Here is a 26,244-nt window from a genome sequence, read left to right on the forward strand (position 1 = left end):
AAAAAAAAAAAAAAAAAAAAAAGAAAAAAAAAAAGAATTGAGCCATCTCTCTAACCTTGCACCAAAACTAGTATTCTACTCCTCATGTTTTTTTTTTCCACAAGCAATTTGTATATAAAGAAGTGTGTGTGCATTGCTGTGTGGTGCCTTGAATAGTACTGCCCACCATAAGCTCAGGTGTTTCAACACTTGGTACCCAGTTAGTGGCACTATTAGTATAGGATTTGGAGTTGTGACCTTATTGGTAGAAGTATGTGACTGAGGTCAGCCTTTGAGGTTTAAAAGCCACAGGGTGTTGCCAGTTCATTCACTGCTTCCTCCTTGAGGTTCAAGATGTGAGCCCTCAGCTCTGACCAGTAGCCATGCTCACTGCTTGCTGACATACTTTCTGGCAGTGACATCTTTTTATCCTTCCAGAACCATAAATTAGAAAAGAAATACTTCTTTCTAAAGGTTCCCTGGTTGTGTTTTCTATTGCAGCAATAGAAACATAACTAACACTCCTTGTATGTTTATAATTCTAACAACTTAACATACAAGATCCTTGTAGTCTGCTCCACAGTAAACATTTTATTTATTTTCATCCTTTATATTTCTATGTAGTTATAGTGTGTCATAGTACTCATGGCATTACTTCTGCCTCTTGATGCTAATACTCGGTATCACCACTGCAACATAATTCACACCTACATAAAGCTTTATATGATCATTTTAAAGGCATGGTTTCTGTCTTGTACAAATTTGTATATGTGGACAGATGTATCTTGCTAGGTGCTCAGTGAGTGTACTTTAAACTGAAAGGAAACTAAATTCCAGTCTTAGTGCCTATCTTAATGGGATCTCTAACATCTCTAGCCCATTCTCTAATCTACACACGGTCATTCAGTCACCGGACACTTATTAAATCCTTAAACACTGGTGTTGGCCATATTACTGAGGATTAAGAACACAAAACTGTGACAATAAAAACACAAGGAAGAGGAAAACTATTGGGTAAAACCAACATAGGAAGAAATGATCCTACACGCGAGAAAATCAATTTTGAATCTACAATTACCGCACAGTGACAGAAGAGAGAAGTGAGCACACCCCAGGTACAATCAGGATTTACTCCATATTTACTAACTAAGAGACTAGATGGGCTGGTAAGAAGTCAACCATTAGGAAATAAATTTGCAAGTAACACAGACTGGTACAGAATATTTCATGTTTTTTATTGTTGAAATGCAAATGATATATTTATACAATACTAGAAACTTGCACAGGGGTTACAGCTTTAACTCATGTAGAGAAAATGTCTCTTCTGTGTGGGTTCTTTTTTTTTTTGAAGAGAGATAGGAGGGAGAGGTAAGGGAGAAGTGAAGAGGAAGGGGAGGAAGGAGAAAGTAGACTGTGAGTGGGAAGGAAGAAGGGATGGGGAGAAGATGGGAGAAAGGAGAGAGGGGGAGAAAAATGAATGCTAGTTCCTTGTGGTGGCTCAAGTCTATAACACCAACACTATAGAGATAGAGAGGTGGGAACATTGAGGACAGCCTGGGCTACATAGAGGGCTCCAGGACCGCTTGAGGTATACAGTACAGACTGTCTAAAAATGAATGGGAAATGGGTAAAAAGTGGTCAAGTTCCTTTGTTGTTGTTGTTGTTTTGTTTGTTTGTTTTTCACATTAAATTGAAACTAGTGAGAACTGTGTAGAGGGTGGAAATGGGACGCCACCTGTCTTCACTTCAGGTCAGTACCTGGAGCATAGACTAGAATTCTAGAAATAAAACTCATCTAATCTTAACTGACATTTCAAAAAAAAAAAAAAAAAAAAAAAACATTTGAAATAGCTGCCTCTCACTATGGAAATGCACTGGATTCCAGGAGCTATCGGCATGTCTTGTAGGCTTCGGCTTGTTATGTGGAGCAAAAAAACATGAAGTGCCTTGAAAGGAGGTCTCAAAAATTATATCTGTATTTAAACCCACCATTTAGGTTTATTTGATACTCTGTTTTCCTAGTATTTCAGATTATTATTGTCACCCTTATGTTTTAGATTTCAAAAATACTAAAAGCCAGTTTCAATACCTAACATGTATTTGATGCACTTTAATTGATTTATACAAAATAAATAATTTCATGAGATTAACCAGTATTTGCAACTCAGAAGCAGCTACATAATTAATTCATAGTTCATTCTGTCACTTTCTAAGAAAATATGTTCTATTTACAAAGATAAAAATGAATTCCTTGATTGGTCACTATTTAAATATGTAATTTGTCAGAGAGGGGACTCCAGCAGCATATGTAGCAGAGGATGGCCAAGTCAGTCATTAATGGGAGGAGAGGCCCTTGGCCCTGTGAAGGTTCTATGCCCAAGTATAGGGGAATGCCAGGGCCAGGAAACAGGAGAGGATGAGTTGGTGAGCAGGACGAGGGGAGAGGGAACAGGTTTTTTTGTTTTTGTTTTTGTTTTTGTTTTTATTTTTATTTATTTTTTTATTTTTTTCAGAGGGGAAACTGGGAAAGGAAATATCATATGTCATATAAATAAAGAAAATATCTAATAAAAATATTACTGGCTTAGAAATCTTGGTGCTAGTGTCCCCTCGCAGCATTAAATATAGAAAAATATTTTAATTTATTATAACTTTTAGAAAATTATAAGAATATATACATCCTTTTAAAATTGCCAACTCTCACTATTGAAAAGTACTGGATTGGAGAAGCTATTGGTATGTCTTATAGACTTCTAGTTGCTACATGGAGCAAATACCATGAAGTGCTTTAAAAGGAGGTCTCAAAAATTATATCTGTATACAAATCCATTGTTAAAAACTGTTAAGGTTAATTTGAAACTGTTAATACATATCATATATATGTATATATATGCATATCTTTAATAAAAATCATAACATATATATTTGTTAAATTTTAGGGAAATTTTTCGCTGGCTAAAAGTATTACAGTCACACATGTTAATATTTTTTTTCACTTGTAGATTAAGGTTCTGAAAACCCAACCAATATCAAAATATGTTTTCTTAGTTGAATGCTTTAGATGTTTCAGTACAGAGATAACCTTGGGTATTAGCTGGCCGTTGTACCCCAGTGCTCTCACTGAAGCAGGTGTTCAGCACAAGGAATGTTACAGGAAGTACTGTGAATAAGCACCCACATAGTCAAGTGTAGTAATTGTTCCATTTACTATAGGTTCTGTTTGGGAAAAGTCAACGTTTCCTCTAAAACTTCAGGAAACAGCAAAGCTGGAAGTAAAATCCTGGTATCATGGAGAAGATAACTTTGGGATGGAAACTAAGCCACAAATAATCCAGAGCCCTTCTGCACCAGCCAGGATCACACCACACTGCTCTCCTTACACACTGGTCAGGATCACACCACACAGCTACCCAATTTTTTGCATTCCAGTGTTTTTTCATGTTCTCTCTGTTACATTGTCGGAACTACATACCTATCACACTTATGGCCCAAGCAACATGGGGAATTCAATATTTCAAGTACCATTACCAAGAAAAGAATATATGTACACTATCCTCATTGTGAATAATAAAGGAAAATATATTGCTAGTTTGAAGCACACTTATCTAATTAGCACATCCACATATATATATGTGTATATATATGTATATATATATATATATATATATATATATATATATATATATATATATATATATTCTTTTTGGTATAGCAAAGAATGACTTTCATTCTGTCTAGTGGCTTTTTTAAAAAGCAAATCAGGATAAAACAAAGCAAAACAGAAAGCCCAATAAATGATTCTGACTTCCCCCAAGAAAGAGCAATCATCTTCAGTGTATGAGGAGTAATAAGAAATTTAATCATAAAGGTACCCGTTGTATTATATTTAAAATTCCTTGCAAATGAGTTAAGAATCAGAACAGTTAAAATTGTTTTTGTAGCCCAACCAAGCTGGTATTTAATGTCTGATAGCTTGCCTATAATCATGAGGATCTGACCTCATTATCGTAAGTACAAGAGTGGCATTTATAAGAGAAATATTGCTGAGGTTTCAAGTCCTAGCGAGGAGGAGTCCTTCACCCTGCATCAGAAGTTAGTGGTAATAACTAACACACTTGATTGTAAGATCTCCTGGAATTGAGTTCAGGCAACTGTGGGCTGCCATGTTGGTACTGGCAGAGCATCCCTGGAAGAACAGCCAGAGCTCCTAACCAGTGAGCCACCTCTCCAGCCTGAAAAGGAGTACTGAAATTCTTACTGCAAACTTACAGAAATTGAGTGTGCTGTTCTTCAAATTAATTTTCTAATAATTCGTGTGATTGACTACACTTCCTCTAAAATGTAAAAGCTTACTGTTGACAAAATAATAGACTTTAAACTGGTAGCAGCTGATGTTTGTTGAGTCAAATTCTGATGCAAGAAGTACTTCACATGGACTCTCCAATGCCATAAAGTTGGAAGTGTGATGAAATCCATTATATAGATGAAGAAACTAAAATACAAAAATACTAAAATTACTAAAATTACTAAAAATACTAAATTACTAAAATACAAGTAACTAATTCTGACTAGCACACACATTTGGTAAATAGCAGTATCCAGGATGACAGAATCATTTACAACCCTCTTCGCATTCTTCAGTTTAGGATAGACAGTGAGCACGAACTCCCACCCACCTGTGTTTAACTAGTGTTTTATTTCCTTAAAGCAGTAGCAGTCCACTAAGTTCATCAGCAAGTTAAATTCAAAAGATATGTTAAAGCTCCTGACTGTCCACTGACATTAATAAACGGGTGGTATACACCTTCACGGGGGAATCGTGCTAAAGAGGAAATAAGTATAAATATGTATAGTTGCTCTTTTTTGCATTGAAACATGAACAGAAATCAGGTTATCCAATAATTTGGATCTTATGACTATCATTGATAGATAATCGTTCTGGCATTGCCAAAACTGAACAGAATGGAAATAGGAAAAAAGAATACAATGTATGTTTACATGCAAGCAGTGAGAAGGAATTCAATTCAAAACAATCTGTGCAAATAGAACGCAACTGCAAAACACACTATTTAAGATAAATTTTATACCCGTAAAATGACATATTTGGTGGAAGAGTTAATGGGTTACATCTTTAATATTGAATTGTGTATTTTTTCCTCTAAATTAGATAATTTGTTAAGAATTCTAATTTGGGGGTTGTTATGAGAAAATCTCAGAGCTAATTAGGAAGGTGAACACTCAAGAAGTGGTGATTTTTATAATATGAAAATATGGTTTTTATTTAATGTCACATCTTCAAAATATGCAACAGACACTAAATTTCAGATGATTTTCAAATAATCTTCTTAATTAAATTAACAATTTCTAATTTCAAGTTGCTATTGTGTGGTGTTGTTTTGCCTTAATTTACAGACTGCATTTTCTCTTTGTAATGAGCATGTTTTTCTTTTCTCCTTTATTATGGGACCAAAAGGAAAGACTAAAATTAAGAAAATAAGAAACATAACTCCATAAAAACAGCACTTACACTTAGCCAGACACAATGGTAACTGCCTAGAGTCTCTGCACTTAGAGTCAGGAGACCAGCCTAAAACTTCTGCTCAAGACTAAAGGGGCAGGGTGTTGAATCAACTTAAGTTTAAATCTCAACTAAACACAGCTTTAATATGCAGGGAGTTGTAGGTATGTGTTGAATGGTGCTAAAATTCCAAGGTAACCAAAGTAAAACTCAGGTATGGATGGAGGCAGGGAAATTATTTGGCTAGCACTTTTGTTTGGTAAGATACAAGAAGCTTTAAAACTGTGTGCATGTGTGTGCGTGTGTGTGCGTGTGTGTGTGTGTGTGTGTGTCTGTGTGTGTTTCTGTGTATGTGTTTGTGTGTGTGTGTACAGGTATGTGTGTGTGTGTGTGTGTGTGTGTGTGTGTCTGTGTGTATGTTTGTGTGTGTGCATGTATATGTGTTTGTGTGTGTGTGTGTTCCTGAACAACCACCTCCATCAGTCTAGCCAGTGCTTGCTGATTTGACCCTGCAATTAAAAACAAAATAATGAACTGCACTCATGTTTATATCTTCCATAAGAAAACCAAAACCAAAACCAAAACCAACCCCCCAAACAAACCCACAAATGAACACTAACCATGTGATTTTAAACACTCACTTCACATCATATTCTGCAATGGCTAGAAATATATACTTGATGAATTGACTTAGAGCCTTAATGTATTCAAAATCCTGATAAGTACCAACCATAAGGAGGACCTTATTTACCTTTAAATATTTTAACTGCTTAATGTCAATGAAAGGCATGCTACTTTTACACAAGAAAATATTAACTTCCTTTTTGTGTTTTCCCAAATACTGGCCTTTGTTCCCAAGAGTTTTTGATATAAACAAAGCAATGAGCCAGGCCTGTAGTACCAGTCCTGGGACAACAGCCTTCAGACGTGGGTTGAGAATTGAAGGCCACTGTGAACCACGTGGAAAGACCTTCAGAAACGACAGATCAGTAAATGGGTCTGGATCTTATGTATTCTTCAGTCGATATGCATTTGTACTTCTGCAGCAGAGCTCTCTTCAGGAACTCCAACACCGTCTCAAAATGTCACCTAACTTTCAGAAGCAAAGCGTTGCCACTCACTCTGACTCCAAGGTTACCGAAAACATACTCATGCTGAATTGTGTGCCAATCAATCCTGCACCTGCAGAAGGAGAGTCCTCTTTCCCAGCTCTCTGCTCAAGTGTAGAAAATTAATCATTTTTGCTTTGCAATTGAGAAGTACTTAGTAAGGCAAACACAATGAGAGCTAGGCTACTTCCATTAGAGGCTTTTAGTGCTGTCCCCACCCTGCTGAACACACACACACACACACACACACACACACACACATACTCACAGGGCTTTAAAGCTTCTTGTGTCTTGCCAAATGAAAGTGCAAACCAAATAATTTCCCTGCCTCCATCCCTACCGGAGTTTTACTTTGATCACCTTGGAATCTTAACCCCATTCAATGTATACCTACAAGCCCCTGAATATTAAAACTGTGTTTAGTTGAGGTTTTGAACTCAGTTGATTCAACACTCTACCCCTTTAGACAAACAACACACACACACACACACACACACACACACACACACACACACACACCTGTCCCCTTTTGTACTCTCCAGTCCTGAGAGCTGCACTCTGAAGCCAAAACTCAATTCTCCTCTCTGACTCCTGTCCATAACATTGGACAGTTACATAGAGGGTAGGTGACAGAGGAAAACCTGTATGTTACTAATTAATGGAGGTCATTTTACAGCAGCAGCCCTCATGTGCCAGCTCCCTAGAAGCACAGTCACCATTTCATGAGTTGCGTCCTTCCAAAACCACATGCAACTGGAGCTCTTGCGCGCAGAACCGCACAGGAGCTAATCTTGGAATTTTTCTTGGCACTGTCCCCATTCCACTAAGCCCTTTAAAGAAATGTTCAAATAAACTGACCCCCTAAACTCACATCAGACAGGAGGAGGACCTATAGGCACACGCACGCGCGCGCGCGCGCGCATACACACACACACACACACACACACACACACACACACACACACACACTACTGTCATCCTGTCATCCCCTCTTAATCCTTCCTATGCAGTTTAGGGTTTCTAGAGCATCCTCGAGCTAGGCGGGGCAAGAGGGCAGAAATCAATAAGTTCAGGAAGAGAGCCTGAATCCAGGAATGGGGGAGGGGGGGAAGCGTACTGTGTACTGCTCCAGGGATGCTGGCGGGAGAACTGCTGGTACAGATTAGCAGGCTTGCCGCCAGGGCACTCCGGCAGGGGACATCCCTTCCGGGACACAGCGGGACTTCTCCCGCATCAAGTCAACAATGTCAGAGAAAGGGTGTGAGGTGCATACATAGGTAGCTAGGTCTTAACTTACGAAAGAAGATGTATTCAGTGTAACTGCTCCAGATCTTGTCGTCTCGGTACTGGTTGACAAAGGCGGCGGTGCCAGAGGAGTTGCACGCCACCATGTGGAAGCCGGCCTCAGACAGTCGATCGAATGCCTGCTCCAAGTAGGTGAACTTGAGGTAGAAGCGGGACGTGTACTTCTCGGGCTGACGGTCAGGGTCGCGACTCTCATTAAGAGTGTCCCCAAAGACCTCCTTGGCCAAAGCTATGCGCCCGCACACCATGATGCGCGCCACACGCCTGAACTTAGCATCTGCCTGGTTGTCTCGCACTGTGGTGTAGGAGCCACGGTAGCCCAGGGTGAGGAACCCAGAGCGCTTGTCCGGAGCGCTGCCACCACTGACTACGCCACTGACACCGTGTGCCCCTGAGCCCGAGGGCGCGCCGGCCGCCGCCCCACGCAGCAGCAGTGCGTCGCTGCTGCCCTGGGAAACGTTGTCCTCCAGGTCGCTCTGGCAGCCCTCGTCGTTGAGCGAGTTCTGCTTGGTGACCTTGGGCGACAGCAGCTTGACCAGGTCGGTGAGCTGGAAGAACTCTGCCTCGCGCAGGAGCCGCTCCTTCTCGGGGAAGTGCTCGGGCAGTGCCAGCTGCTTGTCGCGCAGATAATCCAGCACGTACCTAAAGAGGAAGCCGTCGCGGTCGATGAAGAAGCGCGCGCGGCTGTCCCTGGGCAAGTCGCCCCGGCGCCGAGCGCCGCCCCGGGGACTAGAGGGCGAGAACATGCTGGCCAGAGTGCTGTCCGGGACGCTGAGCAACGTCGAATGCTTGGTCACATAAACCTGGCCGCCAACATTCAGCTCCACCACCTCGGGGAAGGGCGACGGGGCGCCGGGCCCCGGGGCGGCGGCCAGCGGAGCGCCGGGAGAGCTGGACGCGGACACCATCTCGCTGATGGGGAGGATGGTGCTGCCGCCGCTGCCCGTGTCCTTCAGAGCCATGGTCCCCGCCACCGGCCAGGCGACCCGGGAGAGCCACACGGAGTGCTTCCCAGAGCCTCGAGGTCCGGGGTCCTCGGCGTGCGCCTGGTCACCCTGCACTCTCTGGCTGGCTAGCCGGTGCAGTCCTCCCGGCACCCGGCGCTGCTCAGGGTTCTGGGCAGCAGCGGCGTCGGAGGCGCCCGAGCTCCATCGGGGAGAGACTGTCAGGAAAGGAGCTCCGCGAGCACGGCTGCTCCTTTGGGGCGACCGACTGCAAGTGTGCGAGAGACTTGGAGAGGAGGTTCGGGGGCTGCGCGCGGCTCTCCGAGGGGAGGGCAGGAGGCGGGGCCCGAGCGAAGACAACTCAGTCCTGGCTGCCTGCGAGCCAGCGCGCCTCAGCCGGGAGCGCTGGCGCCGGCGCTAACTACTCGCAGCCCGGGAGGTGGCACTGACGTCAAGCTCCGAACTGGGACTGGAGCCACAGCTGTCTTTTAAAGGGATAGGCTCTGGGGCTGGTCTGGCGGCTCCAGAGCTGGGGAGCTGTGATGAGGGCAGGGGCAAAAGGAGAGACACACGATGGGGACAAAGCTGGAGAAGACAACAAAAAGAATCCAGCGAAAGTGGACTACAACTCTTTTCATTGCAACCGAATCTCATTTATTTTCCCTCCACACCCTCCCCACATTCTTTCTTATCTTCCTCCTCGGAGTTCGCCTTAACAAAACTAGTTTTACTCTCTTCAAAGAAAAGGCCTATAATCCGATTCTCACCTCTCAGTGTTAAAGATACTGATGTTTGGACTGTGTTTGTTAAAGGGTTGGGGGCTGTAAGCTAGGTGGAGTTGAATTCCAACTAGTGGCTTTAAAAAAATTATATATATATCCCTGTCTCGAAAAACCAATACACACACACACACACACACACACACACACACACACACACACACATATGTGTGCACGTATATGTATATACGAAGGGCAAATCCCTCTTTACCTCTCCCCTGGCATCAAATGACGTGATTGTAACTGGTGTTCTACATCCTGTTAGGATTTAAAACTCATAAGTTTGATTCCATTTCACAAAAGCAATAAAGGACTATGAGTAACAAAGTAATTCTCTGCTACCAAGGCCACAAAAGTTGATGCACAGAGCTGATGAAAGAGACTGAAAGGAGACAATGTTTCTTTCTTCTTTTCTAGTCGTGATCCCCCTGATCCGTCCTTCTGTTTATTTCTCCATTTGCCTTGCAATCTCTCAGAGCAAAAGGATGGCTTATACTTTGTTACCTTCCTAACTCTAGTCCTCTGCACACACATACAACCCAGCGTTATCTGTGATGGAAAGAAGACTGAAATTCAGAGGAGAAAGTCCTTTTTATTGCTAGATAATCTAACAGGCTGCCCAGTACTGGGCATAACTTAATGACCAGAAACGTGAATCATTGGCTTACAGAGTACTAAAGTGAATATGGAGTTTTGAGACACAAAGTAATTTGCTTCAAAAGTATTTATAATAAACATTACGTACAGACTTGCTATTATAATTCCCACCCCACATGCTTGTCTATGGTTCCTCCCATTCAAAATCACCAAAATAGTAATGGATTTGAGATTCTTGTGTAACCTTAAATTTTCATAAATGATGAATATCCTATTATTTGAGTATTACAAGCTATATTTAATTCATTGATTCTTATAAGCCACATCTACAGAGAATGCTACATCAATTTTGAAAGTTAGATTACCTGAGGCAGACTGAGCTTAATGGACCAATGAAAGGACACAATACATTTGCCAAATGATTAAGACTTAATATAAGGCTTGCAATAGACGTGTTCACTGAATCCCCTTACTCAAACATATTACCTCAGCCCCAAGTTAAGTTGATAAATCAAATTGAGAAGTAAAGTTGATTTAAGTCCTTTTTTTTTTTTTTTACTTTAGAAACTTAAATTGAACATTGAAACAATCTGAAAAGGTACACTGTCTTCTACCTCATTTGAAGAATAAAAAAATATTTGTCCTTTAAATAATCGTTTCTGGAAAGTGAATTAAGGAAAGCTTTATAGCTTTCATAGATGAATAAGTAATAATGCCTCAAACTGCTTCTAATGAGGCCCATTTATCATGAAGTAAATGTCCCTAATGATGAGGATGGTGCAGACCCTTGCATTCTAATGAAATGAAGACACATACAAATATGAATATGGACACAGAAACAAGGGATTACCAATGCTATCAGCTTAAAATTTATTTTCATTGGCATTACATAAAACAAACTTATGAGATGGTCTGAATTTTACACTCTAAAATCACTGTAGTAATTCATAATAAATCTCATCGCGAGTGGTATTATGTGACACATTGCTTTTGAAAATTATCTTTTCAACATTGATTGAGTGTTTCTCCTTAATCTCTCCCTTCTGCATACCCTTATGCCCAGCACCCTTTCTTATCTATGCTCTCCAACCAAACTCCTGACTGAACAAATAGCAAATTGGAATGTCTCTACTCGAGGTGCTTTCTGCTGAAAACTCCTTTCTTCTTCCATCTATTCCCTGCCCCCTGCTTACTTTTTCCTCTCAGTACACATATTACTTATTCTGGAAATCCTTCCATTATCTGACCAACTACTAAGGTGTCCCCACCAGACCCTGTGCTTGTGTATGGCCATAAGACAGTGTTTTTCTGTCTTTTCTTTCTGCCCGGCTACAAGTATGGCAGGCAGCCATGTGCACTATTTGATCCTCAGGGTGGTGCCTAGCACCTGGGAGGCAGCCACTTTCTATTTGAAATATACACTGCTTGTAAATGGAAGAACATTTCATCGCCTGCATGATGGGCCATCAAGATAAGTGCAGAAACTGCAGAAGTAAGTAAGATGGGGTCCTTAGCAATTAGAATCAAGACAAAGAAGGAATGTCTTGTCAAAATAAACTCAACAAAAAAGGAAAAGCAGAGTCCAGATTGTAATGAATCATTAGGTGCATTAAATAAGCAGTGAACAAATCAGAACCATTTCCTTCTAAACCACAGGCACTATCAATGTTCCCTAGACCTATCAAAGGAAAAAAAAGTGGGTCCTTTAAGATCTGCTGCTGGACAAAGGCAGGGCATCAGATTTCTCTGGCAAGGAAGTAAGTGATGCACTTCCTTGCCAGAGAAATCTTCCAGCACCTTTTAAAACAACTCAGTCAAACCAGTGTATGTCTCCAAAAGCACAGAAAATAGCCATATAGGATATATTGTTCCATAGCACAGCACAGACATGATTGGTGATCTAGAATAGCAAAGGAACTATTGTGTTTAAGCAGGCAGAAACCAAGTTAAAAGCAGGAACTGTGTTCTTCCTTGATGTAGACGAAGAATATAAACAGGTAACTACGAGACTTAGATAGAACTAGGTTAAAATTTAACCAGCTTTGTAATTTCTGCAAGTTACTTAATCTCTGAATATAGGTCCTTTTAGACACAGTGGGCATAATAAGATCACTGGCTTATCGCTTCAGCAAGGGAGCCACCCAGGGTTTCAGGAGTTCCTCACATTTGTTACATCTATTACTAAGGATTGGAAATAGTCAAATACTAACGTAGACCTAAGGTGGAACACTGCACACCAATGTAGCTCAATGATTGCCTACTATGCACAAAGCCCTGGGTCACAACCCCATCATCATACTTTATAAATATACCCATTAATACCATGTTATATATACCAATGAATGAAGGGGTGTGGTGTGTGTGTGTATGTGTGTGTGTGTATGAACTTGTTTTACATACTGTTCTTCTATGCAACCTAACTTGCCTACAAAGCATGGTGGAATGTGGCCCCGTCATCAAGAAGAACGTCTGTATACCATATCCTTCCCTATCAGGATCCAGTGTTTATACCATTTCACTCACTGGATTTTCTGTAGCTCTCTTCTACTTCTTTTTTGTTGATATTTTGTTTTGTTTTCTTGTTTTTTTTTTGTTTGCTCAGTCCTTTGACTGAATTTTGGCTATGTCTTATGTCCTGTAAACTACATACCAAATGGTAAGATTCTACTGGTATGAGCCATATGGTAACACATGCATTTTTTATTCTTTATTCCCAGCACTCAGGAGGCACAGAAGTAAAAGTACCCATAGGACATCTGTATTTATAAGCCACCCTGATCTTCAGGGGGAATTTCAGGCAAACTTGTTGGTGTTGTTGTTGTTGTTGTTTTTAAAACTCTGCCTTAAACAAACAGTGGGGAAGAGGACATAAAATAATATAATCATTAAATGATTTGTGTTCCTCTTGTAAACCTTTATAATAGTGGCAACTGATTAACACACACCCATTACTCTTGGGGGAAGAAAAAACGCCAGGGCAAGAATTATGTTGTAGGCATACAGCTTCCTGCAGTATAAGAAGTACAGTGGTTTTTTTGCCATAGCAAAACAAAAGGACTAACCTCTCCAGCAGTAGAGCCGAGAATGAGAAAGGAAGGGAACCACACATTCAGTGATTCCTACTGCATCTTGAGAATTCTGGAAGCCAAGCAAAAATCAAGTGTATTCCCAAGTCCCAGATAACCGTTTTGTGACTATCAATAATTCCACCAGAAAATAAACATTTTAAAATGAGATATAAAGCAAATTCAGGCTATTTGTGCTCAAGGCACATTTTACATAATATATTATTTCTAATTAAACATGTTAATAAGGTAATATCTATAGTCAATTTACATTATAAATTCTATGGAGATACTATTCAAGGTTAGGGTGACCTTAAATAAGCATCAAAATTGTGGAAGTTTATGTACAGATTATGATTTGATGTAGCTAAACCTTTAATATATTCCATGGCATCTAAAAAGTGATCTTCTGGCATTTTGAAATAACATCATTTGCAAGCCATTTTCAAATCAGCATATTTAATGTAGATATCCTGGTTTGGGAAGTGGGATGTCATCAATCTTGGACATTTTTGAGTGATTGGGAAGATACTTAGCCAAAAGGTCTAGAGTTTCATGTTCCTTAACTCTATGCATCCTTTATAAATGGCTCAGTTTTCCCAAAGCCAATGAGAGAAAGATCAACATATTGCCTGCACTTGAAGAACTTTGTGCGTACCAATTTTAGCTACATAGGACAAAAGAGATGATTTTTATCCCTGAATGGACTCTAAGTTTCTTCAAATAACATCAACCAGGGCATGAGTGCTAGTGAAACTGGCTGCATGTAAATTTAACAAACCCTGTGATATAATTTAAAAACTGTCCCTCATTGAAAGAAGACTCTGAAATACAAAGTAAATTTAAAATGCTACTTATAAGAAACAGTCAGAATTCTCTTGAGGGATAACTCCAAACTATAAACATTAACTTATTATTTTGATTAAAGATTCTTGACTATTGAATTTGATTTTGTCATTAAATCCCTATTTTGTGGCAGGAGCTTATTATTTCTGGCACTTTTTAACTTCTACCCATTGTTTGTCTAGAGAACCATTTAGATAATGATTGTATAACAACACATGCTTCTTGAATGAAACCACTATGGAAATATTATTTACTGGAAATTCATCCTCCCTCATGATGCCTGTTCACAATGGGAGCAAAAGGTGAATTATGTTAAGAAAATAGTCAATCTAATATTTTCATTTAGCGAAATAACCTAAAATAAAACAATTTAAGGTCAATAGGTAATCACCTATTAACATTTTAAAATAGAATATAGATGAAATGCTGCTAAACAGAATTAATCACAGTACTAATTCAGAAACAAGTTAAATTTCCTTTTTTATGTGGGACATTTTTCTAACTCAACATGAAGAGCTGGAGGGATGAATCAAGGACAGGATTAAAATGGTCTTACTACTTAGAGAAGACCTTCTAATTTGATTCCCAGCACATTTGTTGGGTGCCCCATCTGTAACACCATCTTTCACAGTTCCAACATCACCTCCCTAGCTGCTTTTGCAGATACCTGTATCTATGTGCACACACCTACACACAGACACATACAACTACACATAATTCAAAAATAAATCTTTAAAATAAAAGAACTGGACATATGCAATTGATTAGCTTGCCTAAAGGTGATCAATTGTCCAAGTTTCACATGTCACCTACATGCTATATAAGCATCTACTGTATGCAATAGGGACAATTTTATGTAGCTCAATCTAAGAGTTTTCAGCAAAAGCACCATGAGTGAGCTACCATATCGAAAAATGCCCAACTATTTAAAAGTGTATGATTTACAAGTTGCTTTCAAATCAGCATGTCTGTGTGTACCAAATATTTATATACTTATGCTAAAGGAAGTTATATCTATCAATTTTACTCTCAATTCTATGAGAACTTATGTATGCTTATACAAATAATTATTTGTTCATTATTTGCCAATAATATTTTGAGTCGTCATTCATTTGTGTCTGTTTCTGTCTGTAGCTAGATGGGCATCTCTCTGAACACAGATACTATTATCCAGTTGTTTTAACTTAATTAGGAGTTCTGCATAAAAAAGTGGGGAACTATTTATCTACAGTGTGAACAAATTAATAATAATAATAATAATAATAATAATAATAGTAAATGCAGGGAGAAATTAATTTATTAATTTCTTGTTTTTTTCAACTCTATTGGTTATTTTATTTTTTTATATTTCAAATGTTATCCCCCTTCCCAGTTTCCCCTCCACGTATCCATCTCCCCTGTTTTCCCCCTACCTTTATGAGGGTGCTTTCCTACCCACCCACCCACTTCTGCCTCAGTGCCCTTACATTCCCCTACCCTGGTTCATCAAGCCTCCACAGGACCAAGGGACTCCACCATTCCCCAGTGATGCCCTATCTCCTGGCTTTAGAAGCACTATTTATTTTTTCTTTGCAGTGCTGAATAAAGAAATACTTACTATTTGTGTACCTCTTTTAACTGTCTACATTTAAAAGTATATCAGTGAGTTCAAACCTAACAAATAGAAGTAGTGCTGGAGATGGTCAATAATTTCAAGCATATGTTGTTCTTGCAATGGACTGGAGTTGATTCCTAGCATCCAAGTCAGGCTACTCAGAACAACCTTTAGCTCTAGTTCCGGGAGAGCAAACTCTTCTGGCTTCCAAGAACACCTGCATACAAGTACACAAGTGTGATAGAGACATGCACATGATTAAAAATAACATAAAATCTTTTAAAAGATTTAATCTGAGAGAGCACTCCAACATGAGATAATAGCTATTCATGTTGTATGCTCCTATCTGAGTTCAATAAGCACCTGTTTTAAAAATTCAGCTTTTAAATGAAACGTGTAGTATAATACTCCTTGTCAGTAAATGTCAGAGTGTACAATAGTTTTCTCCACCAAAGCAGAATCAAAGCTGTGTCTGAGCAAGAAGGAAATTTAGTACACCGGCACTAAAAAAGACACAGTTTTATTAAGCTTTTTACCTGCAGTTACACTAGCTAGCCAAATAGACACATCCTAGAGTCTCTGGGAAACTGTATTCAGATATTAGCCTCACAACAAGCCAAACTCACATTTAACAGCAACAGTTTTCCCTCCACCTTTGTGCTTCTGGATTTAGCTTGATGATTATGGCTTAAGATTTCTCACAAGGTTGACATCAGACAGTGGCTGAAGACTGTGAGACCCCACCCACATCACCATCATCTTTTCTTCTTTTCTGTCATGGTGATCCAGAGCTCCAAATTTTCCAGATCAGAACAGAGAGCCAAGTAGAAACGGAACTGCTTTGTAACCTAGTGTAAGAAATCACAAAGTATAGTTTCCCATCATATTTTACTAATCAATGGCACGCATAACCCTCCCAGATGTAAAATGAGGAAACAGATTCTACTGCTTGAAGGAAGGGAAAGAACCTTCTGGAAGGGCTTGAGAACAAGGATATCATTGTAACCATTTGGAGAAGTACAATCTGCCATAAAAGCTGTCGCAATCACTCTCTCTCCATTTAAAGGCTTTACTTAATTTTAACTTTTAAAGTTAAAATATAATTATATTATTTCTTCCTCTCTCTTTCATCTCTCAGTCCCATCCCTTGCCTCTCACTTCCTTCATTCATGGCATGTATATGTATATGATGTACATGTTTATGGCATGTGTATATATATGCCACATGTAAGCATATAATGGATGAGTTTAGTAATATATCCATATATCATATATAGTGATATACTGGATTCAGATGATATTAGACTACACACACACACACACACACACACACGTATTGTATATATTTCCAGGGCTGAATACTGGTATAATTAGAAGGCTCACCCTTAGGAAACAGCTGGTTTTTCCTTTCTCAGTAGTCCTTCGTAACCCATAGTAGCACCATCTATGGGTGGGGACCCTCAATTTGTCTCCTATCTGCATTAGTAGGTCCATTGGTGTAGGCAGCCATATTGTTGAGGTATCATGGTTGAACCTTCCCTGGGTGACACAATCACCCAGCAGATGACACACTTCTCTAGTTTTTCCAGTTTTATCATTCCCTATTCCATAATGTTCCTTGACTCAGAAGTTCAGTAGTTCAGAGTTGTAGAAGTATCCATTGGGACTAACGACCCTACTGTATGCTGTGGTCTACATTTTGAGTTGTGGATTCCTTTAATGGTCTCATCTGTTGCAAAGTGGGGCTTCTTTAATGAGGGTGAGAATTGCATTTAATTGTTGATAGAATGACAAATACTGAGAATGCAGTTAGGAGTTATGCAAATTTTGTAATGTAGTATTATAAGGTTCTCCTCTAAGATCCATGACTTCATTGTCCCTTGCAATTTTGGTAGTCAGGTAGCTACAGGCATGATTTCTCTTCTCTTGATCATGTCTTTAAACAAATTAGGAAAATGCTGTTTACCACTGAGAGATGGGTGTCAGTATTGTACCTTTAGGGATACTCTGCTTTGCAGTTTAATTATTGTTGTTGATGGGACAATTGTTTAAGACTGTATAGTTGCAACCATTAAAAAAAAAAAAAAAAAAGCTGGGTGGTGGTGGCGCACTCCTTTAATTCCAGCACTTGGGAGGCAAAGGCAGGCAGATTTCTGAGTTCGAGGCCAGCCTGGTCTACAGAGTGAGTTCCAGGACAGCCAGAGCTATACAGAAAAACCCTGTCTCGAAAAACCAAAAAAAGAAAAAAAAAATGACTCTATAGTTTCTTCCCTCCCAAGGAGCTTGTATAGTACCATTCCAAGCTGTGAAAACTAACCCTTGCGAGGAGGATTTCAGGTTAGATCTAGCTCTGATTTTCCCTCTCCTGTGTTCAAAATGCATGGTGTCTTCAGCAGAAAGAGACCTATTTTCAGCCTCTGGTATGTAGCCATGGGAAGCAGCAGTGGCTTATATAACTTTTGTAATCTCTTGAACTCCCCCAACAAACAACTCAGAAGGGGTATTTCATGCCTGGTACTGCATTATTTTTTGTTAGATAGTCTATAACTCAGCTTGAGTAGTACAACTTCAGTGAAACTACACATACATACATACATACATACATACATACATACATACATAATACATACATACACACACACACACTGAGAGAGAAAATAGAGAGAGAGAGCTTAATTGTAAAATTGTCTAAACTCCTTAAAGACATGAAAGGACACCCAGGTGTTTCCTTCATTTTTAATAAGAGTATCCATTTTTCCCCGTGATCATTTATTCTGCTCTAATAAATTGCTTCAGCCAATTTGCATTTGCTCTAGTTAATCCAGACCTTCCCTCGGCTGCATTCTCTTCAGCTTCTCTTACAACATCTGCAGGCTTTAATTCACCCTCACTGAATCATCTCTTTTATCCTTTAGATGCTGACCCAGTAAACACAGATACATCTGTGAACACTTAAATATGCTTGGTATCCCAATTCCCACATCTACTCTAATCACTACACAATGGATGTACTTCCACTATCTTGCAAAGTTTGTTTTGCTCCCTAAAGCAATACTGACTTTATCTAGCAGAACTCAAGCTGATTGCTTGTCTGTGTGTAGCCACGACATCCCATCATACTCTTATTATATTTATCCAAAGTTTAGGAATATAATATATTCAATGTGACACCATATGTGACTATCCATAAAAACAGATATTTTCAATTTCTGTAGGATGGAATACAGTATATAAGATTGAGACTAAAAAGAAAAACAATATAACTGTACATATCATAAAATCCTAAATTATTAAACTAGTTTGGCATATGGGCTGCAACATATGAGCTTCCAAGAAGAAATAGAGGAGATTTAAAAAATTTAAAAAATTTAAACTATCCACAATGAAATGAAAATTTGCCTACGGTTCAAGTTCATCTTCAGCTACATAATGAGTTTTAAGTCAGTTTGGTCTATGCATACATACACATATGAAAACGTGACATGAGGTAATATCTGAAGTAGTATGTCATATATCTGAAGTAGTATATCATATACATGTACATATACATATTATCAAATTAGGAGAATAGAAAAATTTTCATCACAATTATGTGCTAAGGACAATAAACTGAATTATAGATTAAAAAACAATTCTAAGCATAATGCTAGTAACAGTCTCCAGTTTTTACAAAAGAGATTATGGATGATGTTCACTGAACATCTGAAGAGCACACAGCTGATGCCTAGTAAAGTTTGGATATGGTTCTGTGCTAGTTTGGTTAGAAAGTACAAGGAGAATTGTAGATGGCAGTGAACTCATGAGGAAAACCACTAACCAGTCATTCACAAAGTTTTTTGTTTTGACAGGAAAAATGGGGAATATAATACAGGGTTAAATAAGGGAACTGGAGGGCAGCATGCCACTGTCTTGTGAGGAAGAAGCCTGGGGACAAAGGGAGAGGGTAGAAGCTCAGGGACAAAGAAGAGATCAAAGGACCCGATGAAGGAATTAGGTTTGACAAGGAGGCAAGACTGTGCTTTCTCAGATTATGAATAATAATATCATCTCCCTTCTCTAGGAAATGAATCCCTCCACCTCCACAAATGCTTGGATTCAATTAGCTAGGATTCTGTTCAGATGGCTAGCATAAACTCCTTCACAGCAAATAATTTGGTTACCTTTTGGTCCCATAAGAACAGAGGAGAAAGATGAGATTATGATGCCAATTTTCTTTTTTTTTTAAATTTCATCTCTTGCCCCTGAAATGAATTATAAATGTGACCCTAGAAATGTGCATCCTAAACTGGGGGTCAGGGTAGTGACATCTCTCTGTTGGCCACGGAGGTGGGAATAACTAACGTCAATCTGCAGGGTATTTTTAAAAGTCAGACAGCTTCCAGGTTCCCCAGTGTGCTCATTTTGCAAGAGGCTCAATATCACCATATAAAATAAAAATTTAAGATTCTCATATTGGTTGCAAATTAATTGTGCCTAGATTGTGCCAGCACACAATGAGCAATCAATGGCCATGAGTTATTCTCAGCATATGCAGTCAATCCTCAGCGAACACACTTGAGGATCTGACAGCTAGATGGGAATCTTTAATATCAGAGCAGTAAATGTCTCCAAGTCTGCCATTTATTCCTTATTTCATTTCCAGTTTTTCTCAGTAAATATTTATGCAACACCTTCTTTGTGATAGACACTCAGCTAAACTTAGAAATGATATAGAACTGAGGGTTGCTCAGACATTCTCTGTCCTTGTTTAGCTTGAAATTGGGGTCTGCAACTTAATTCTGTTTTTGTTGTTTTCTAGTACTTTGTCATTGCCCTTGCTTTGACATGTGAGCTATGGTATGTTAAGTAAGATCTTGATTCTCTTAGACTATGATGTTCCTCTCAAACCTCCTTCCTAGGTCCTACACCCTAGGTCTTCTCATCTGGTACAGCCATACTGATCATTAAGACACCATATCAGAGGAGCTTTGCACACCTTGGAGAATAGAGCATGAGCAGGAGGAAAACATAAGTGTGTCTTTTATCAATAAAAGGGAAAGGTAGCAAAACTTTGAATGCATGCATTGGATTGTTTTCTATGTGGGGATCAACCTCATTTAACCTTACTTCTCAAAAGACACCAGGGCATTGTATCAGATGGTATAGGCAAACTGCTATGAAGAAAGAAAGTGGAAAATTAACACTCAGATGTTATCCCTTTTCTTTATTTTGTTTTTAAGCCTGTGATCAACACTTTGTCAAACACAGCAAACACATAGAGAGTAAAAAGGCTTCTTTTTTATTTCTTATGTTTCTGTACCCTGAGAACACAGAACAGAATGAGGAAGGGATGAGTGGACCTGCACAGACAATATAGAGAATCTAAGAGCAAAGGAATTCTCCAAGCTGACAGGATTGTGGTAGGTATTAATTTTAGTAAAGCATACCAATAGACAAGTCAAGAAGACCTTTGAAAAGATTATTTACTCATGGTCAAGGTCCAAAAAAATGTGGAACATTTACAACAAAACTAATATGCCCATTGGATTTTATGATGAGCACATTTGATTTTTAAAAAGACTTGCAATTGACTGTCACAATCGGAATAAAGAGGAAGCTAATGGAAATTAACAAGCCAATAATAAGCCAAATGTTAAATAATTTTGCATTTATTGTGCAGATACCTGCTTTGTGACTTTCACAGACTGAGTCATGGGTATAAGTAATATCATCTTCACACTGTTTTTTTTTTTTTTTAAACGGGAGATGGACCAAAGCTGCTTGGATAGATAGTCACACCATTTGTACACATTTCCATGTAACCACAGTAACAATAATGGTAAATTATTTCTAAGTGTACAGAGTATGTGCCAGGTACCGTTGTAAGCAATTGGCTCCTATTAAGTCATTTACTCCTAAGAGCAATCCTGTAAAATGTATACTGTATCACCCCTGCCATCATGGAGAATTAAATGAAGGTAGAGAAAATTTAAAAACATTCTAAGTTCATACAACCAGCAAATGGTGGCTGTGCTCTTCATCAATAGGCAGTATATCTTCTGTTTCAAAGCTGCTTCCCTAGTCCAATTTCTAGGCCTGACTGTCATTGGTTTTGTCTAATGTTGCTTATACATAGATGGTCAGAAAGGTTTATTTAGTCTTATTAAGTGTATTACTTTACTTCCCTATCAACTCAGTGTATTTCAATTTTGTCTGTTTCTAATATCAAACTTCTGATGTCGGTAACATCGTTCTAGCTGGAGCTGGATGAGACTACAATTTGTGTTTTTAAATAATTAACTACCATGTAGATAACTGTTGCCTTCATCATACTTTGGCACCTCCTGCTGCCTTGCTCACATTTTTCTGCCAGACATATATCCTATTCAAGCACTGACAGAAAGAAATAAAGCTACTAACTGGGACATGCACTTTTAGATGTTCCAGTGAGGCCACAGAAAACAAAGAGGGGGATCCAAATGTTCAAGGGAAGCCCAGAACACCACTCTTAGTTCTATCATCAATTGCAAGTTCAAGGGTTAACAAGCCACCCACAGAGTAGAGAGTGGCTAGGAAGACCCTGCTTTTACTGGACGGTGTTCTACTATTTGAACTAGGACTCACTGAAGTGAATAGAAGAAGCACAGTAAGATCAGTTGAGATCAGAGCCATGCAGAGCAGAGTTTGGGAAATCCCGGAGCTTCTGGTTCAATCTCCCCACTGAAAGCTTTTCTTTCTACTTCTCTGCATCAGAGCATGAGAATACACAGGACCTTGTCCAACTTGGATGTTAATGTAGTTTGACTGGCCAAGGTTTGTACGGCAACTCAGTGATAGATAAGGTTTTCTGCCATGCACTTGGCTTCAGTCTTTGACACTCCTAAGTCTGAACTGACAAAATGGCGTTCAAGAGTGCCATACTGTTAGGCAAGTTGTCATGTTCTAACCTCCCCTAGACAAACAATTTTTTTTTTTTTTATCAAAGACTAAACTAAAGATTAAAACTAAAGATTATCAACTAAGAGTTGAAGCCAAATTTTTCCCTTGGCCAAATAAACACACCTTATTTTTCTCTCACTAGGTATTTGAAATCCTTAGGTATTTCATATCTACAGTACATCAGAAGTTACTCTGCCTTCATACCCACATCAACTATGGAAGCAGTAGTCAGTATTTTCTAATCATTTTTATTATTATAAATCAATTATTAGAGAATTTTTATCATATTTACAATATGTTTTGTATAGACATTTATAAAATCAAGATAATATCAACAAAAACATTTTTATCATCCATTTGATATGTAAGATGCTATTTCAAACACGTGCATGCACATAGACCCTCTTTCCAAAAAAGAATTAATAATATTTATTCTTATCTTAAATATATAAAAATTTCAAGAAATTTCTTGAAACCTTGAATGATCTGGAGCCTTTCTAAGTTACAAATACAACCTACTCAGAAGTACTATGACCTATGGAACAAAACAAAACAAAACAAAACAAAAACAAAAACAAAAAACTATAAATCTTCCAGTTGTTGTTCAACATTTCACATTTTATATTTAAGCTACATTTAAAGAAAAGTGAAATTTAAAGAATCCATTCCTTGGGGTAGTTTATTTTCTTTTCACAAGCATGTAGTTAACTAGCAGTTTCAAAGGTACAACTAATGGTGGGTTTTGAACTGCCAAGCTGAAAAGGTCAAAATCTGTCCAAATGTCTTCACGTTCCTTCCTGGCCCTTCTATTCATCTGTTGTGTTACCACCTGCTGGGCTAGAACAAATTGTGAGCCAGTGGTCAGTAGGGACAGTATAGCTTTAGTATTCAACTTTCTTCATTAGAATTTTATGAGTTATGCCTCCTGTCCTTCCTTTGTTCCCTGTCCTTAAATATTATAAGGTCGTACTATCATCTACCCTAAACTATCTTAGTTCTTCCCTTTCACAGAATCTATGGATGTGCAATGGTTTCTGCAAGTTTTCTTTCATTAGTTCCCTCTTCTGTTTGTCTACAACCATACAGCTATTTGAAAATAACATCTTTCCAATGCAAAAATGAAAGGTTACTTACTTATTAGCTATCTAGGTATAAGTCTCCTTTTATGCAAGAATTTGGTGTTTTTCATCATTGCTACAAATTGAGTACCATGAGTGTGTGTGTATGTGTGTGTTTGTGTTTGTAAATGTGTGTGTATTGAGCGTGTATATATCAGTCTGTGAGTGTGTGTGTATGTGTGATTATGTTCCAATAATTCTTCATGACCTTTAAAAGTCCTTTTCAAGTACTTCAGTGTTGACATATCTGTTCACAACACATGAACTGCTTCTTTAGTTAGGAATAAGTGCTCTCTCTTCTTATGAACAGAAAATAATACATTTCCATCTCTTTGTCCTTGCTATCCTCATAGCATTTATGAGTACATAATTAGAGATGTGTATGAATCTGGAATGCTACTTCCAACTAAGATACATAGTTTTTTTTTTTTCTGCTTTAAGCATTACCAAGAAATTTCCTTCCTCTTTCAAGGTCATAAGCTCTCCCTTTCTATCATTATATAATTAATCTAAAATCATTGTATAATTAGATATTGAGTGGGATTATCACCTCAAAGTAAACTATATTTTATAACTAAATTACTGACCTATCAAGAGCCTTTTCCAATAGGTGAGCTGAAACTTTGGGCACCTATAAATGAAGTAAAGCTAGATGAATATTGATGGCAATAACTCTAGTTATAAACATGCATGGACCTTTACAGGAAAAGAAACTTAGAAAATCAAATTGTTTTGGAAAGCATGGATATGATTCAAAGATATAAAAAAAAGGAATAAACAGAAAGGGAGGAGGATCATTTTGAAGCTAAATTAATCAAAAATTACAAACAAAACAAAACAATAAACCCATAATACAGTCTCCACAGCCTTGGGAGCAGTGCTGCTTGGGCATCTCCATGAAACCATCCCTAAAAAACAAGGTACTAATTAGGATAATAAATAAAATAAACAAACAAACAAACAACCACATCTACTAATCCTTTAAAAGAAGAAATTGAACCGATTTGTCAGATACAATCTAAACAAACTAATTAAAGTTGAAGGTTCTTTTTCATTTTAAGCAAGTTCCTCATAATGTTAAGGGACACTATTTGAGGCCTGAAGAGATGACTCCGTGGGTAAGAGTACTGGATGCTCTTCCAGAGGACTCTGACTTAATTCCCAACAGGTGCTGTCAACCAAACGCAGGAGCACCACAGAAGCTGAGCTGACATTCTGTATTCTTCAGCTTTCACTGAGTTTGCAGTGAGGTCTATGTCATCCTACCAATGCAGACCTCTCACCAATGGTAACTCCCCTAGGAGTGAGAGGAGGACCCAAGACACCAGAAAAAGAAATTAAGACTTGATGTGACAGGATACAGGGATACCAAGGTGACTCCGCCCTCTCAGAGGAGAAGGGAAGAGGAACTCTGAGAGAGGGTGGGGCAATGATTGGGGTGTTAAACAGAAAAGAAGAGAAAAGAAATATGCTTTATATGTGAATAAAAGAAAAGACAAGTAAAGAAATTAAGATTAAGACAAGTGTGAAAAAGGAAGAGCCAAATAAGAGGAATATAGGTTAGGGGATGTCTGTCTTATTTTAATGCCCGGAAGAGGTATCCTAACTCATTTCTCCTTTTCAAATTTCCATTATCTGGGGAGTTGTTAAACAAATTATAACCTATTACCACAGTAGACTGTGATATGACTATACAAAGGTAGAAAAGTAATCTCCATGTTTAAGAACCATACTGAGATTTTCCAGGATACATTATCACATGAAAAAAATGTGTGTAATGATAAACCAGGCTAAGAAATGTTTCATGTTCAGATTAAAATGTAAAATGTTCCAATAGAAGGAAGTTATGTAAGTTATGGGGGGAAAAGCCCAGGGAAGTTTTATTTTTGATTTTTATTTTTGGGTTTTTCTTATTGTGGCGATAAAATAATATTATGTGGGGATAGAGCTAGCACATTGAAAAACTCTTTAGGACTATAATCTTCTGTATATAAAGATGAAGCTGCACTGTAATGATAAGTTAATAATAGCTTTGAATCTACGAATAATTTTGAATCTGACAAGTTTCAGAGAGAAGTGAAATGAGGAGGGGAGCGTAAATTCACTTTTCAGCAGTCTCCAGAAACTGTTTTCAGAGTTATTCTTCACAGTCAGACATGCCATCAGTACTGCCACATTACATTTTAAATGGCAAACACAAATTAGAAACTGAACAAAAAGCACAATAATGGAATTTTTTCTGATTTTAATTTGATGACTGTGGTATATAAGATGTAAGAGATACAAAGCCAGCCTGTGTGAGAATGTAACTAATGTAAGTTTCGGAAAAACCATGGTGTGTCACATCAGTTTTCATGACAGCATCATGAAACTATATAGAAAACCCCCACATTTTTTTGGTAGGAAATCATTTTATGTTCCTCAATTGAGCACACTATAAAAAATTTAAAGCCTAAAAGTATTTGTGGAATT

General features: G+C 38.5%; 1 protein-coding gene across 2 annotated transcripts in view; it reads right to left on the bottom strand.

Annotated features, from left to right (window-relative positions):
* Kctd8 (potassium channel tetramerization domain containing 8) overlaps positions 1-9,281 on the bottom strand; it is a 246,349-nt gene extending 237,068 nt beyond the window's left edge. The window contains exons 1-2 of one of the 2 annotated variants that reach the window (XM_031342554.1): positions 7,904-9,154; positions 3,820-4,471 (exon numbers count right to left, since the gene is read on the bottom strand). In XM_031342554.1, the coding sequence (XP_031198414.1) occupies positions 4,455-4,471; positions 7,904-8,873 (987 nt within the window). In that variant the 5' untranslated portion in view covers positions 8,874-9,154 and the 3' untranslated portion in view covers positions 3,820-4,454. Of the gene's footprint in view, positions 1-3,819; positions 4,472-7,903 lie in introns of those variants that run through there. The other variant, XM_031342553.1, reaches the window with a different exon arrangement.
* Between the last annotated feature and the right edge of the window lie 16,963 nt (positions 9,282-26,244).

This window comes from Mastomys coucha, unplaced genomic scaffold (assembly GCF_008632895.1).
Source record: "Mastomys coucha isolate ucsf_1 unplaced genomic scaffold, UCSF_Mcou_1 pScaffold22, whole genome shotgun sequence".
Lineage (NCBI taxonomy): Eukaryota > Metazoa > Chordata > Mammalia > Rodentia > Muridae > Mastomys > Mastomys coucha.